The sequence below is a fragment of the Hemitrygon akajei genome, chromosome 13, assembly GCF_048418815.1.
Source record: "Hemitrygon akajei chromosome 13, sHemAka1.3, whole genome shotgun sequence".
Classification (NCBI taxonomy): domain Eukaryota; kingdom Metazoa; phylum Chordata; class Chondrichthyes; order Myliobatiformes; family Dasyatidae; genus Hemitrygon; species Hemitrygon akajei.
In genome coordinates, this window is record NC_133136.1 from 37141249 (window position 1) to 37157832 (window position 16584).

The 16584-nt window shown below is 40.3% G+C and overlaps 1 protein-coding gene across 1 annotated transcript in view; it reads left to right on the forward strand.

The window, feature by feature from the left end:
- Nucleotides 1–16584, forward strand: part of LOC140738144 (sodium channel protein 1 brain-like) — a 138336-nt gene that overhangs the window by 91867 nt on the left and 29885 nt on the right. Inside the window, exons 12-13 of the mRNA XM_073065287.1 lie at nucleotides 9852–10124; nucleotides 15315–15368. Of these exons, the coding sequence (XP_072921388.1) occupies nucleotides 9852–10124; nucleotides 15315–15368 (327 nt within the window). The remainder of the gene's footprint in view (nucleotides 1–9851; nucleotides 10125–15314; nucleotides 15369–16584) is intronic.

Genomic DNA, 16584 nt, shown 5'->3' on the forward strand with positions numbered 1-16584 from the left:
CATTTGATCCCCAATTACAAAGCTTATCCCAGGAGTCTGAGTCACTCAATATTTCATTTGTTTTATCAACATGTCTGAATAACTTTTGTATGTTTAGTCCATTGATCTCCTTTGTCTCCTCCACAATTCATATCCAGTCAGCAGTCAAATGAGTAATTGGTGGCAACTCAGTAATAATACAGTCCCACAAACATCTTGGCTTGATTGTAAGGTTCTCCTTCGCCATATTCTCCACTGCTGTTTGAGGGAAAGTTCATCCTGCAATAGCCAAATCTAGAGTCATGCTCCCAATTGCAACATTGTGATTCTCCAAGGGACACTCTTTTCATCCCTCGGTATAACCCATGGCTGCTTTTTCTATAATACATCAGTCCCACCCCACCAATGCACATTGTAAGAAGAACTCATTAGTCACAAGCAGAACGTACAATAAATAATTTCAATAAGTACTGAAACCACCAGCCAGAAGTTTATGTCTTGTAATCTCTTCTGGACATGCCCAGTGGTTTTCCCCTTTTATGCCATCTTGATAAATCTATCCCTTTCCTGGCACCATTCATAACAATAGTATGTGTTGGTGCATGACTTAAGAACTTCTAAGACTCATGATAGTTGCCCCGATTGTGAACTCTTTTCAAAGAGTAGGTTAAATTATTTCCATGTCAGGGAATATGAAATGCCACACTGACATAAAACCTTCCTTTACCATAAGACCATAAGACATAGGAGCAGAATTAGGCCATATGGCCCATCAAGTCTGCTCCACCATCTTTTCTTTTTTTTTCCTCCTCAACCCCAGTTCCCAACCTTCTCCACGTAACCTTTGATGCCATATCCAAAAAAGAACTTATCAATCTCTGCCTTAAATACACCCAACGGCCTGGCTTGCATGTGGAAACAAATTCACCACAGTTTAGCTAAAGAAATTTCTCCTCATCTCTGTTATGAAAGGGCGCCCCTCTATCCGGAGGCTGCGCCCTCTTGTCCTAGACTCTTCCACCATGGGAAACATCCTTTCCACATCTACCCTGTCTAGGTCTTTTCAACATTCAAAAGGTTTCAGTGAGAACCCCCCTCATCTTTCTGAATTCCAGTGAGTACAAGCCCAGGGCCATCAAACGTTCCTTGTTTGATAACCCTTTCATCCCTAGAATATCCTTGTGAACCTCCTCTGAACCCCCTCCAATGCCAGCACATCTTCTCTAAGATGAGGGGCCCAAAACTGTTCACAATTCTCAAGGTGAAGCTTCACCAGTGCCTTATAAAGCCTCAGCATCACATCCTTCCTCATAACCATCATCACATGTATCCAGTACTCTAGTGGTTAGTGTAAGATTTCTAATCCGACACAAGGGCACTTTTTCACAACTCATTGTTTTAGTTGCTCATCTGATACCCAATTTGATACTTGATGTGCATCAAGCTGTAATAAATTTGTACCAGTCATGGTGAGCAACCAACTAGTATATGTAGCACAGATCTGAGCTTTATGTCTTCCCTCTGATATGAGGTCTATGCAGTCAATTATCAAATTCATGGTATCTTGAAGGGCTTCAGAATAGAAGGACTTCATTTTAGAACAGAGGTGATTAGGAATTTCCTTAGCCAAAGGTTTGTGAGTCTGTGGAATTCATTACCACAGAAGGCTGCGGAGGCCAAGTCATTGGGTATACTTAAAGCAGAGGTTGATAGGTTCTTGAGTGGTAAGGTGTCAGCGGTTACAGGAAGAAGCAAGAGAATGGAGTTAAGAGGGATAGTAAATCAGCCATGATGGAATGGCGGAGTAGACTCAATAGGCCAAATAGTGTAGTTCTGCTCCATGTCTTATGGTCTTACGTACAGTTTTGTAGGTTAATTGGTCACATGGGTGAAATTGGGTGGCACAGCTTCATTGGACTGGAAGGGTCTGTACCATGCTGAACTTCTAAATAACTAAAATAAAATAAAGGACTGATAGGATAGAGAGCCAGTGTCAATTTCCCATGATAGGGATTTCTAACAACCAGAGAGCATAGTTTTAAAGTGGGAAAGTGGATGTTAAAGGGGAGCTGAGGGCTAAGCTTTCATACAAAGAATGGTTGGGATCTGGAATATGATTCCAGAGGAAGCGGTGGAAGCAGGAATAATAACAACATTTAAGAATTATCCTGATGGGTATTTGAATGAGCAGAGATGGGTGTGCAATTAATGCAGTCAAGATGGACATGATAGATAGATGATAGATTCTTGATTGGTCAGGGCATGAAGGGATACAGGGAGAAGGCAGGAGATGGGCAGGGGCTGAGAGGAAAATTGGATCAGATAAAATGAAAAGGCAAGTAGACTCAGTGGGCCAAACAGCCTAATTCTGCTCCTATATCTAATGGTCTTATGATACAGACTTAGGTGCAGTGGGCTGAAGGACCTGTTTCTTTGGTATACAACTCTGTGACTCTATTTGTCTCAGCCGACAAAAACTAAAAGATAAAGACATTGAACAATGTATGGAGATATTTTGGGGAATTAATTCACTTAAGACCCAATGTACAGATCTCCCAAAGTACCAGAAAACCATTTAATGCCAAATTTTGATTAGTTATCTCCATACTATTTATGGGTAAGAATCTCTCTCTCTCTCTCTCTCTCTCTCTCTCTCCCTCTCTCTCCCTCTCTCTCCCTCTCTCCCTCTCCCTATATATATATATATATATATATATATACTGACTACATCGAGATTCATTTAGGTATTTACAGGAAAAGTAAGAAATTAAATAGAATTTACAAAAAACCATACAAAGACGGACAAATACCAATGTGGGGAAGAAGACAACCTGTACAAGACAGGGAACACAGGCTGTTAAGAATCCCTGAAAGTGAGTTTGTAGGTCAAGGAATTCGTTCAGAATATGGATAAATAAGTTGATCCATGTCAGTTCTGGAGCCAAATTGTTGTAGGGTAATAACAGTTCCTGAACCTGGTGTCTGGGAGCTAAGGCTTCTGTACCTTCTACCCAATGATAGTAGCGAAAAGAGGGCATGGCCTGGATGTTGGAGGGGATCTTTGATGATGTATGCTGCTTTATGTGGCTGTGCACCTTATAAATGTACTCAATAGTGGAGACAGCTTCACCTGTGATAGACTGGGCTGTATTTCTGTTGCCTTTACTGTTCCTCAGCATTGGTATTTCAGTACCAGGCTGTGATGCAACCAGTAAACACACTCCCTACTGTGCATCTATAGAAGCTTGTCGAAGTTTTTGGTGACATGCTGAATCTACACAAACGTCAAAGAAGCTAAAGGCACTCTGGTGTCTTTTTTTGTGATGATACCTCTGTGCAGGTCCCAGGACAAATCTTCTAATATAGTGACACCAAGGAATTTTAAGCTACCAACCCTCTCCAACTCCATTCCCCTCTTGAGGAATGGCTCATTGACTTCCTAGAACATCTTCAATGTTACCCCAGAATTCTACAAAATTGTCTGGCTCAATTGCAATAACTGTTTCTCAGTTCAGCAATGCATTTTCGATTACGCTGCAGCTATTTAGCATCTTCAGTTCTTTTGTTTTCATTACTGACACAAATGTAAGGCTTCCAACCAGATGCCTGGGAAACCCATGTCCCTTCAATGAATCAAAATCCTTGTCCTAAATGCACAGTGGAAGCTTATGCTCAGTAGCCACTTTATTAGGTCCACCTGCTCGCTAATGCAAGTATCTAATCAGCCAATCATATAGCAGCAACTCAATGCATAAAAGCATGTAGACAAAGTCAAGAGGTTCAGTTGTTGTTCAGACCAAACATCAGAATGGGGAAGAAATGTGATCTAGGTGACTTTGGCCATAGAGTTATCATTGGCACCAGATGAGGTGGTTTGATTATCTCAGAAACTACTGATCTGGAATTTTCATGCACAACAATCTGTAGAGTTTGCAGAGAATGGTGCAAAAAACTAAAAAGATCAGTGAGTGGCAGTTCTGTGGCAAAAATGCCTTATTAATGAGAGAGTTCAGAAGAGAACAGCCAGACTGGTTCAAGCTGACAACAGTAACTCAAATAACCACTCGTTACAAAAGTGATGTGCAGAGAACATCTCTGAATGCATAAAACGTTATAGTGGGTAGGCTACAGCAACAGAAGACCACATAGCAATTAAGCACAGCACCTCTAAACGTCATTGCCATGGCCGGAAATGCAGCAAGAGAGGTGGGATTCAGTCAGACTGAAGCCCACAGGGATGAGGCCTCCTCTACCCAGAATCTTGTTGGTGACCATGAATGGCTGAAAAACAAGATTGACATCTCAGGGCAAGGCTGTTGTATCAGACGTAGATGAGGCAGATCTCAATTGTTGCTGCACGAGACCTGGGTATCTGTGGTCACAACAGATGCAGTGGACAGACAAGAAGTTTTTACGATTTTCAGAATGGATCGAACTGCGAAGTCTGTAAGGAAAAAGGTGATGGCGTGTATTTTTGGTTAGTCTCTCTCGTGCTCGGATGTGGGAGTGATGTCAACCTTTTGTTTCCCGACAGAGCACCTAACAATCAAATGCATACCATTCTGTTTGCCTCAGAAGTTCTCATCCGTGATCCTGCAGATTATCATCTGCAGATAAGAGACAGCCCTTCCTGATGCATTTCAAATTATAGTTGGTGACTTCAACCAGGCTGGTTGGAGTTATCATCAGCACATAACCTGTTGCATCAGAGGCCCCAACACACTAGACCACTGCTACACTACAATAATGAATGCCTATTGTTCCTTTTCTAGACTGCATTTTGGCAAATTGGACCATTTGTCTATACTCCTACCAACTGCATAGAGACAGAGCCTACAGAGCAAAGCTCCAGAGATTAAGACAACTAAGAGATGGTCACAGGAGGCAGAGGAACGGTTACAGGATTGCTTTGAGTCAGTAGACTGCTCTGTGTTCAAGCACTCATCTGTGGATCTGTATGACTACACCAACTGTAGATGAGTGTGTCCCTGTGAAATCATTCAGGGTCTACCTCAATCAGAGGCCCTGGACAAACCATGAAATCTGGAATTTGCTGAGGGGCAGATCAGAGGTATACAAGACTGGAGATCAAGAATGCTTCAAGAGGTGCAGGTATGATCTTTGGAAAAACCTCTCACAGGCAAAGTGGAGATTCTGGACTAGACTGGAATCAATGAGGGAAGTTCAACAACTGTGGCAGGGATTAAATTCCATAACCTCCTGCAAAGTTAAATCGAGCGACATGGGGGACAGCAGAGTTTTACTTGCAGATGAGCTCAATGCCTTCTACGCTTGTTTTGACCACCAAAACAGGGAGGAACCATCACGCACCCGCATGATCCTTTGGTCTCAGTGTCTGAGGATGATGTGCGGGCTGCCTTCAAGAGGATGAATCCAAAGAAAGCATCCAGTCTGGACGAAGTACCTGGCCAAGTACTGAAGGCCTGTCTTGACCAATTGGCTGATATGTTCACAGATGTCTTCAACCTCTCAGTTTGGCAGTATGTCGTACCCACCTGCTTCAAGCAGCCTTCAATCATACAGGTCCCCAAGAAGAGCATGGTAACATGACTCAATGACTATCACCCAGTGGTACTTACATCCACAGTGATACAGTGTTTTGAGAGGCTCCTGTCTGAATGGCAACTTGGATCCACTCCAATTTGCCTTCCTGCATAACAGGTCCACAGTTGACGCCATCTCATTGACTCTGCACACAACCCTGGAACATCTGGACAGGAAAGATGCATACATCAGAATGTTCTTTATCAATTACAGCACGGCATTTAACACCATCAACCCCTCAAAACTAATCAATAAATCCCAAGACCTGGGCCTCAATACCCCTTGTGCAAGTAGATTTCCTTACTTGCTGACCCCAGTCAGTTCGGATTGGCTAAAACATTTCTTCCACAATCTCTATCAGCACAGGAGCACCAAAGAGATGTGTACTTAGTCCCTTGCTCTACTCACTTTACACCTGTGACTGTGTGGCTAAGTACAGCTCCAACACCATATTCAATCTTACTGACGACACCACTGTTGTGGGCTGTATCAAAGGTGGGGTGATGAATTAGCATACAAAAGGGGTATTGAAAATTTGGCTGACTGGTGTCATAACAACAACCTCTCACTCAATGTCAGCAAAATCAAGGAATTGATTGTAGACTTCAGGAGAGGGAAACCAGAGGTCTATGAGCCAGTAATCATCAGAGGATCATAAGTGGAGAGGGTCAATGACTTTATACTCCTGGGTGTCACTATCTCAGAGGACCTGTCCTGGACACATCATATGGACCATGCTTTTTTCTCGCTGATGCCATCAGTTAGAAGGTACAACTGCCTCAGGATTTGCACCACCAAGTTCGAGAACAGTTACTACGCCTCAACCATCAGGCTCTTGAACAAAAGAGAAAAACCACATTCATCTATTGAGATGTTCCCACAACCAATGATCTCTCTTTAAGGACTCTTTATCTTGTTATTTCATGTGCTCATTATTTATTGCTATTTACTTATATTTGCATTTGCACACTTTGTTGTCTTCTATGCTCTACTTGTTCTTTCACTGATCCTGTTTACAGTTACTATTCTTTAGATTTGATGAGCATGCATGTTGTAACAGAATCTCAGGGTTGTATGCAGTGACATGTATCTACTAGAACTATAGAACACTATGGCACAGTACAGGCCCTTCAGCCCTCCATGTTGTGCCAAACCATATAATCCTTTAAAAAAGTACTAAACCCACACTACCCCATAACCCTCCATTTTTCTTTCATCCATGTGCCTGTCCAAGAAGCTCTTAAATACCCCTAATGTTTTAGCCTCCACCACCATCCCTGGCAAGTCATTCCAGGCACTCACAACCCTCTGTGTAAAAAAAAACTTACCCCTGATGTCTCCCCTAAACTTCCCTCCCTTAATTTTGTACATATGCCCTCTGGTGTTTGCTATTGGTGCCCTGGGAAACAGGTACTGACTATCCACCCTATCTGTGCCTCACATAATCTTGTAGACCTCTATCAAATCCCCTCTCATTCTTCTACACTCCAAAGAGAAAAGTCCCAGCTCTGCTAACCTTGCTTCATATGACTTGTTCTCCAAACCAGGCAACATCCTGGGAAATCTCCACTGCACCCTCTCCATAGCTTCCACATCCTTCCTATAATGAGGTGACCAGAATTGAACACAATACTCTAAGTGCAGTCTCACCAGAGATTTGTAGAGTTGCAACATGACCTCTCTACTCTTGAACTCAATCTCCCGTTAATGAAGCCTAGCATCCCATAGGCCTTCTTAACTACCCTATCAGCCTGTGCAGCGACCTTGAGGGATATATGGATTTGAACCCCAAGGTCCCTTTGTTCATCCACACTCTTAAGTAACTGACCATTAATCTTGTACTCAGTCTTCTGGTTTGTCCTTCCAAAATTCATCACCTCACACTTGTCCAGATTGAACTCCATCTGCCATTTTTCTGCCCAACTCTGCAGCTTGTCTATATCCTCTTGTAACCTTTGACCATCCACAGCTCCATCCACAACTCCTCCAATCTTCGTGTCATCCGCAAACTTGCTTACCCATCCTTCCGCCTCTACATCCAGGTCACTTATAAAAACCACAAATATCAGGGGTCCCAGGACAGATCCCTGTGACACTCCACTAGTCATCGACCTCCAAGCAGAATACTTTCCTTCCATAACAACCCTCTGCTTTCTCTCTTTAAGCCAATTTTCTCTGATACTCTGATAATAATTTTTACTTCGAACTTTATGCACGGAAGATACCTAATTAAACGTCCACTGACTGTAGTACATAGAACAGTACAGCACTGTAATAGGCTCTTTGGCCCACAATATTGAGCCAAACTAATTGTGCTAATAATGAAAAGCCTAACAAAACTAATCTCTTCTGCCTACACATGTTCATTATCCCTCCATTCTCTGTATATTTAGATGCCTATCAAAGAGCTTCTTGAACACCTCTATTGTATTTGCTTCAACTTCCACCCTGGCATCACATTCCAGGCATCTATCACTCTCTCTTTAAAAACTACTTGCCCCAAGCATTCTCTTTGAGCTTACACCCCTCATCTTTAGCATCCTGGCAAACCTCTCCTGCACTCTCTTCAAATTCTGCAAATCCGTCCTATAATAGTGACCAGAAATGAATGCAATAATCCAGATGTGGCCTGATCAGTGTTTTTAAATCTGGAAGATAATTTCCTGACACAAGCTCATTTCCTTGACTAATAAAGGCAAGTGTGCCATATGCCTTCCTTACTATTGTTTTAACTTGTGCAACCACTTTAAAGGAATTACAAACTTCAATGCCAATTTCCATCTGTACATCAACACTGTTAAAGGTCTCACCATTAACTGTTCTGCCCCTTTATATTTGAAATCCCAAAATGCAACACGTCACACTTGACCAGATTAAACTCCATCTGCCATTTCTTGTCCCATATTTACAACTGTATCCCATATCCTTCTCAATCTTGAAACCATTTCAAAATTGTGACCACCATTAGATCACCATTTGGAAGAAGTTTTAACAACATCACATAAAGATTTATCAGAATCTTTTATGGAGAGAGTGGGAAAAAATTTATTAAGTGAAACAAGATGTCAATTTGCTTGAGGCTTGAAATCAAGCCATTGCAGTGGGCAAAAGTTGTCCATGAATTTTTGGCATAAAATAGGCTAATATCTGAATGCAGGCAAGGTGCTTGTAAGTGATTGTGGCCCTGAGTACTGGACATTTCAACCAGGAGAATCATCAACTCAATATCTACGCTGACAAGCTCTGTAAGAAAATTGAATGTTTCAGTGACATCACTTCTCAATCATCTCAAATCAAAGTCTGCATGTCTAGTCTGCTTAACTGCTCCTTTTAGAGCAAACTTGCCACCCAGGGATAAATATGATCCAAACATTCTTGCCAAATTCCACAAGTTGAGTCTGCAGAAGAGCCATAATCTACCTGTAAGCCTTGTGAAATTAGTAGCAATGTAACCTGCCACATCCTTCTCAGAAACAGGGACAGAATAGGATATTGGAATTTGGTGTGATTCATCCCACCCCTCTCAGCTCGTTGTCAAATCAGAGGCTGATCCAATAGATTTTTTCAGAACAGATGGACAGTTTGTTATATATTCCATAGAGGTTAGACTGCAAGCACAAGGACTAGAGAATGCCTTTTAGAAAGTCCTGTCTTCTTCCATTAATTTCCCATTTGAAACTTTTAACTCAAAATGTTCCTATATGGCTCACCTAATAGTAATCACTTCTTCCCTGTAGCCACCCTTTGTCGCATTACAACTTTTTCCCTGAGCAAATTTCTGTGTTGCCAAGCAGAGTGAATACTGGAATAGGCTGAGGTTAAACACTTTGTTCTAGCCCTTTTCCCAAGAGATCATTAAAATACTTTCAGGACCTCGATACAGCAGCATCAACTGTCAAAAACACAGTTCCCTTATAACGCCAATGAGTGAGTTTCAGGTCTCTGCATTTACTCATTAAGTTTTAACCCCTGTCCTACCAATTTCCTCAAGGCAGGGATTTTAAGTGTACTGTTATATTCCTTTTAAATAGTTGGACAAATACAGGTATCCACCAGATGTTTTTGTCAGTGCTTATATCAGACTATTTGTGGAAATTATCACAACATTGCTGCTTTATTTTAAATTTAGACCTACATTTGACATACATTTTAACTACAAAAACATTAATTTATGATATTCCTGGGTAAGTAACAAATCACATTATTATTACAAACATAATTTTCTATGTCAAGAAATGGCTGTCAAACTTGTCCATTATATTAGATTTGCTGGCTTACCAATATAATCCTTTTCTTTTGTCTTACAGCTTGTGGTTAATGCTCTGGTTGCTTCAATCCCATCAATTTCAAACGTTATGTTTGTTTGTCTCATATTCTGGCTGATATTTGGCATTGTTGGAGTTCAGATCTTCGGTGGAACTTTCTTTGAATGTGTGGATAAAAATAATGAGCGTCTTCCCATAAGTATTGTAAATAATCGATCCGAATGTGAAGCAAATCAGGATATTGGCTACCAATGGGTCAACCCCAAGATTAATTTTGATAATGTATTGGCAGCCTACATGGCACTGCTGCAGGTGGTAAGTAAACAAGAAGGCAGTTCAAAATTAATTAATGTCATTTCCTGTACACATGGGTAAGGAGAACGAAATAATTGTTACTCCAGATCTGATAGAGCACAAAAAAGACACAAAAATTAAAGAGCACAATAATAATAATAATAAAACACAAAATAAATATATATACATAAGATAGCTTATATACATAGACTGATTGTATGTCCATAATGTGACACTAGGCTGTACGTGAGGTGACTGACAGGAAATAATAAAGTAGGGGTGGAGTTAGTTGGTGGAGGTATTGATCAGCCTTACTGCTTGAGGAAAGTAACTGCTTTTGAATCGGGTGGGCCTGGTGTGGGTTCCATGTTGCATCCTCCCTGATGGGAATGGGACAGACATGAGCAGGATGGGTGGGGTCCTTCATGATGTTACAGCCCTTTTCCAGCACCTTCCTGTGAAAACATCCTTGATGGCTCACTTCTTGGGTGCCACGGTAGCATAGGAGTTAGTGCAATGCTATTACCGCTCAGGGCTTTGGAGTTTGGAGTTCAATTCCGATGTCATCTGTAAGGAGTCTGTGCATCCTCCCCATGGTATGCATAGGTTTTCTCTAGATGTTCTGGTTTTCTCCATAGTCCAAAGTTGTACCAGTTAATAAATTACGTGGACATTGAAAATTGTCCTGTGAATAGGCTAGGGTTAAATCGGGGGTTGATGGGCGGCACGGCTCAAAGGGCCGGGAGGCCCTATTCCGCGCAGTATCTCAAAAAATAAATAAATGTAGTCATTGCAGACATTTCACTTCTCCCTCATCTCCCATAACTCACAAGAGGAGCATACCATACCGCTGACTACCGAAAAGGAAAAAAAGATGGAACTAACTTTGACTTACCATACCTTATCTTGGCTAAGCCTCCCTCATCAAAGCAGCTGAACTTAAACGACAAGCTCAGAACTTTTACATCAAGACAGCATTTCTCAAAGTGGTCAATTCCATCAAACTCTGCTTCCCTTTTAAACTGTGTCCTCAACCTCAATGCTAAACCTGTCAGGAAGAACTAACCAATTGGCCTTACCTTGAACCACCCTTGTAGACTCATTCCTTGGTCTCATTGCTAGGCCTGGCTGAAGGCCATATAACTTCCCTATTAATAGATTCCAGCATTTTTCCTCTTAGTGATCATAAAGCTTGTTGCCCATGTCAATTAACAATGTTAAAATTATTAATTTTATGCATGTTGTCAATAAATAGATTTGACATTAAATAAATAAATATCAAAAATGTTAGCTGCAACCTTATAGTGACCAGCAATCCAACTGAGCACACCAGTCACAACCCCATTAAACTCTGTCTGACCTGGAGCAATTCTGCCGGAAACTATCTTCCATCGGTGACCCACAGGGAGCTATTAGCGAGGCCCAGTCCAGCATCTGAACAAGGCCAACCCACTGAGTATTTTGACAGCAGTTCAGCCATACCACTAAGCTCACAAGCTTTCCAAACAAAATCTCTAACATTGAAATTCAAAAGTATTAAACTGTTCTATTAAAAAATTAGTGAAAGGATTACAAATAAATTATAACACTAAAAATGCAGCCATTTCTTCTCATTCAAATTCTCTTGCTGTTCTTGCACAGCCCAACCCTGCTGTAAGAACAGTGGGTAGATTTCCCAGCATAAGGGCAGGGAAATCTGTAGAAGGTTATATTATTCTACAAGGCTCCTTGTTCCTCTCAGGAAGGACCACCTGAGTAAAAGGTCAACTTCTGAATTTGTGTATTTCCACATGGTTACTTATGTAAAAACACGGCAGTTTTGCACAAACAACTGAATGCTTAACTGAAGATCCAAGCTAGAATCTTTATGCTTGACATACACTAGTAGTAGAAAAATGCTTATACACTTGGGTAAATCATAGGCCAATTGTAGGATAATTACATAGTGAAATCTGTTTTTCCTAACATGAATATTATAATTACTAATGGCATCTTTTGTGTTTACGTATGACTTTCAACTTGTTTGAGCTGTAAACTACAAGTTACACTGTCAATAATGAGGAAATTCTAAGTTCACAGGTGTAGATTTAATTCTATGGGTTGTATATATGTGACATTTTCTAAAGTTAAAGAACAGTCAATGTTTATAATATACAGTGTGCAGATTCATTGAAATCATAATTTTTTTCCCAAAGCCTTTTCACAGTCAATGAATAATTTTCTTCAGTGAAATCACCGTTATTTAAAAATCTGGGTTCACTTACAATCCAGCTGGTGTAAAGCACTAGTGGTGTGATAATTCCCTATTCGAAATTTTCTAACACCATTTGCCAAAGGAAAGGTTGTTGAATTAATTTGGATTTTTTCATGATCTTGCACATTTTAAACCACTTCACATCTGAAGAATTGCTGTTGGTTTGTATGCAAACATGTAGCCAAGGTCCACATTGAAAGTATGGTCCCACATTTAGTAAGTGGCCCCTTAATCTGGGAGTTTGGATCAAACATCAGCCAAGAGTTAAGAAGAATTTTAAGTTCCTTCTTGCAGCAATGTGGCGATATCTTACCCACCCACCTCAACAGAAAGGCAGCGAAGCCAACTATGGAACGCTCCCTAAATAATGAACTGCCTAGTAATGGCTGCCTAGTAAAACTAAATTTAATCTTCATCTCAAAGATTTCTAAACAAGGATAACAAATTTCACCAAATGATGAAACTGAAAGAAAAAAGACTTTTAGATAAGCAGGATCTCTCAGTTTTGATCATAGGGTCAGAGTTATACAGCACAGAAACAGGCCCTTTGGCCCAACTCATCCATGCCAACCAAGGTGCCTATCTGAGCTAGTCCCATTTACCAGCATTTAGTCTGTACTCTCAAAATATTTCCTATCAAAGGACCTGTTTGAACATCATCAGCACTGGTTGTATATATTCTTGGGGATGTTTACGTATAACCTTTTGGTTTCAACCACCTGCCTTACATTCTTGATACTGGTAGCCACACATACATACTATAGTCCATCACCTTTGGGGAAATTCATACAACGTTTAAAAACTCAGTGTTAAGAGCAAGAGGAAATTTTAAATATTGTATCATTTTGAAACAATTACTTTAGCCATTTGTCTAATGCCAATTAAGTTCAAAGAATAATCTCTTTCATGTGTTGACACCTATGGCTTAGCAGCCAGTAAATTTGCTTCTGAATCAGAAGTTTATGAGTTCAAATCCCACTCCAGATACTAAAAACAAAATTCCAGATTGGCCTCGTGGTTCTGGCATCCCACACAGTGTCAGATTTATTACCCTTTAGATGAATAACTTAGATATAATTTCCTACCTTAAGTGGGTTTACAAATGCCAAGGAACTAAGCTGAAGAAGATCTGGTGAAGCATCCCTAGAATGCTGGTGGATAGTTACCCTCAATCAATGTAATTGAAAAGGCTCATTGCTGCTTTTAGAATTGGTTGCTGTATTTTCTACAGTGTAATGATGAAAAAGAAATGACTGCAAGGTATTTTGAAAACTTTTTTTCTTCTCTATGCCTTGCTTAAAAGTGCTGATGCCTCATATTCTCTTTATAATTCCTCTCTTCAAGAGTAAGAGTAACTTCCAGTGGCAGGTTCGGTTTTGTCATTTAAAAAAAAATTGGATAGGTATATGGACAGGAAAGGAATAGAGGGTTATGGGCTGAGTGCAGGTCGGTGGGACTAGGTGAGAGTAAACGTTCAGCACGGACTAGAAGGGCCAAGATGGCCTGTTTCTGTGCTGTAATTGTTATATGGTTATATGGTTATAAAATTTAGTATGTGGAAAGGGTATTCCTAATTTAGATGCGAAGTGTTACAAGTGGTAGTAGAACTTCTAATTGTGTTGCCTCATTTCAAAAACTGAACTCTTCTAGGCACTGAATGTTGCATATTTTGAGTGGTTTGTCTGAAAACCTGCAAAATGTAAATATGGTACATGTTTGAAGTTGGTGGGAGTTGCCACATTTAATATCTTCCCAGGAACTCTCTATGAAGCTTCTTTGAAGATTGCAATTGAGAGGCCACAACTAGGATCCTGTCAAACTGTTCTTTGCATTGGTCTGCTTTATAACAAGCTTAACTTTTTGAATAAATGACTAAACAATTAATTTTCTCCTAACTGCACAGTTGGGGCATTAGCTGTCCTTTCAAGTTAGCAAAATTATAAAACAGACAACATGCAGCATACAGCTTGTAAAAGGGGATCAGTCATAGTAAGTGAACCTGGCGAGCATTAGTATCCATGTTGAGATCAGCGCTAAAGGAAACAGTTTGCAAAATCAGAATGACTGAAATGAATCAGAGTGAAATCAAAATACTCAGCAAGTTTACAACATAAAATGGAAATGCTCACTACGTCAGACAGAACCTGTGGGAAATGAAACAAAATGTTGGGCCAGTTTGTACTTTATTGTGAGTTGCCGCTCCCATCCACCTCTGCCATTCAGCATGGCTCCAACAGTTGTGCACTCCTTAATGCTGAAATATAGAACACATGGAGGTTAAAGGTTAGTATTTCTGACTGCAATCTTAGCTGAGTCCAGGTTACTCCCAGATCATACTGAAACAAGTAGCTGGATACACTCTGTATCTGACCTCTCAACTTTACGTCCACCCACCTAGCACAGAGCCATTCATTTGAATGAGATCACCAATCAGGATGGAAGAGATAGCTGAAGAAAAACAGTTTTTTTTTAATTTTAATTAATATTTATGTTTAAATTTGCAATTTAAAGACAATTTTTTTTTAAGTTTTAGTTTTTAAATTAGCCGAATCTATTTGAACCATTTTAAATGTCTCTGATTTTCAAAAATATTTAAAAATTACTGGACACAGAAGGCCCACCAAAAGAGCCTTGGGTTCCAGCACCTAAGGTGCAATCACTGCCTAAGCGTTGCCTATTCCATTTTGAGGTATAGCCACAGTAGTGAAGTCTCAAGTGCATATGGACCTGCAGAGCTCCAAAACAATAGTGCAGCCATAGGTATCACTTGGGTGATGAAAACAAGATTAAGACTGGGTCGAACATAATCCAGTTCAACATTTCAAATCAAGATACACCATCAGAGAAACTGTTACAAAGTTACAACTTAGTTCTATGGCAGTGAACACTTACAATAATATTCTCATGCTTACAAAATTCATGTTAATTACACATTTCTGTTATTCTTATATCTACAGGCAACATTTGAGGGTTGGCTAGAAATTATGGCAAATGCTGCGGATACCCGTGGGGTAGGTTTTTTGATTATTTTTTTTAGCTTCTGAAGAAAGCACCCCATAAAATGATCTCTGCAATATGAATTTCTCTTTTTATGATATAGGTATTGTGATAATATTATTGAGTTAACTTACAGTGAAATAAATTCACAAATACTTAAAACCCCAGTCAAATCATCCAATTTCTTTTGATTTCAGTGAAGTCCAGCTATGCCAAAGTTGGTGGAGAAGTAAATCATTAACAAAACAGAGTTAAATGCTCCAATGGATAAATGATTAAATTAGTAGATAAATTACCAGATTAGTATATCAAAGATCTGGACTAATGTTCCAGCAATGAGATAGTATTCAACCTAGACAGCTAATGATTTTCATTTGCTAATTGGATTTTTAAATAAATGCTCAATGCTGTAATGATGAATATCTATTAGATGGGTTGTTATTTAAACAGATCTACTTCACCAATCTGCAGTGCTTTCCTGATCTTCCTTATCAATAAATTGAAACCATTCAGACACCATGCAAAAAATTAATCCCAATCCAACATTTCTCACAACCTGATCAACCTTCCAGAGTCCCCCTCAAAAATCTCTGGACAGTGGTGTCTAAACTGGGACAGATCAGTCAGGCAAAAATCTAAAAGGCTCATATTCTCAGAATCATACCTTTCACCCAGCTCCCCAGATACTCTATCACAATTCCAAGAAATGTCCTGGCCCACCAATAGGACAGAACCAGTAGGGATGGCAGTAAAATTGCATACTGGAGCAGCAGAGTTGGCTCTGGGAGTTCTCAGCATTAACTTCAAACTCCATGATGTTTCATTGGATCAGATCAAACATGGGCAAGGATGCCCCCTCTTCCTTACAATGTACCAAACCTCTACTAGTCCTGCCACTTCTGAGACCCCAACACTGTTCCAATCCCTAAGGACACCACTCCCTCTGCAGCCTCCAGGGCCCCACCTTTCAGCCAATAACATCTGGGGCCTTGTTACCTTTGCAGTTGTCACTCAGCATCACATCTCCCACAACATCTATTCCCTGGTTCTTCACTTCCAGTCACTAAGCCCCTTTTGGAGTTTTCCTGCTTTGAGGAAGCTGCAGTATGGTGGTGCATGTTGGAGCTCAGGGTTCTGCTTGCCAAATAATGTTCTACAATCAAAGCACATTTATCAAGAATGGACTTCTAGAATTCAGGACTGTCCCACCCAAATGGGATGGGTGGTCAG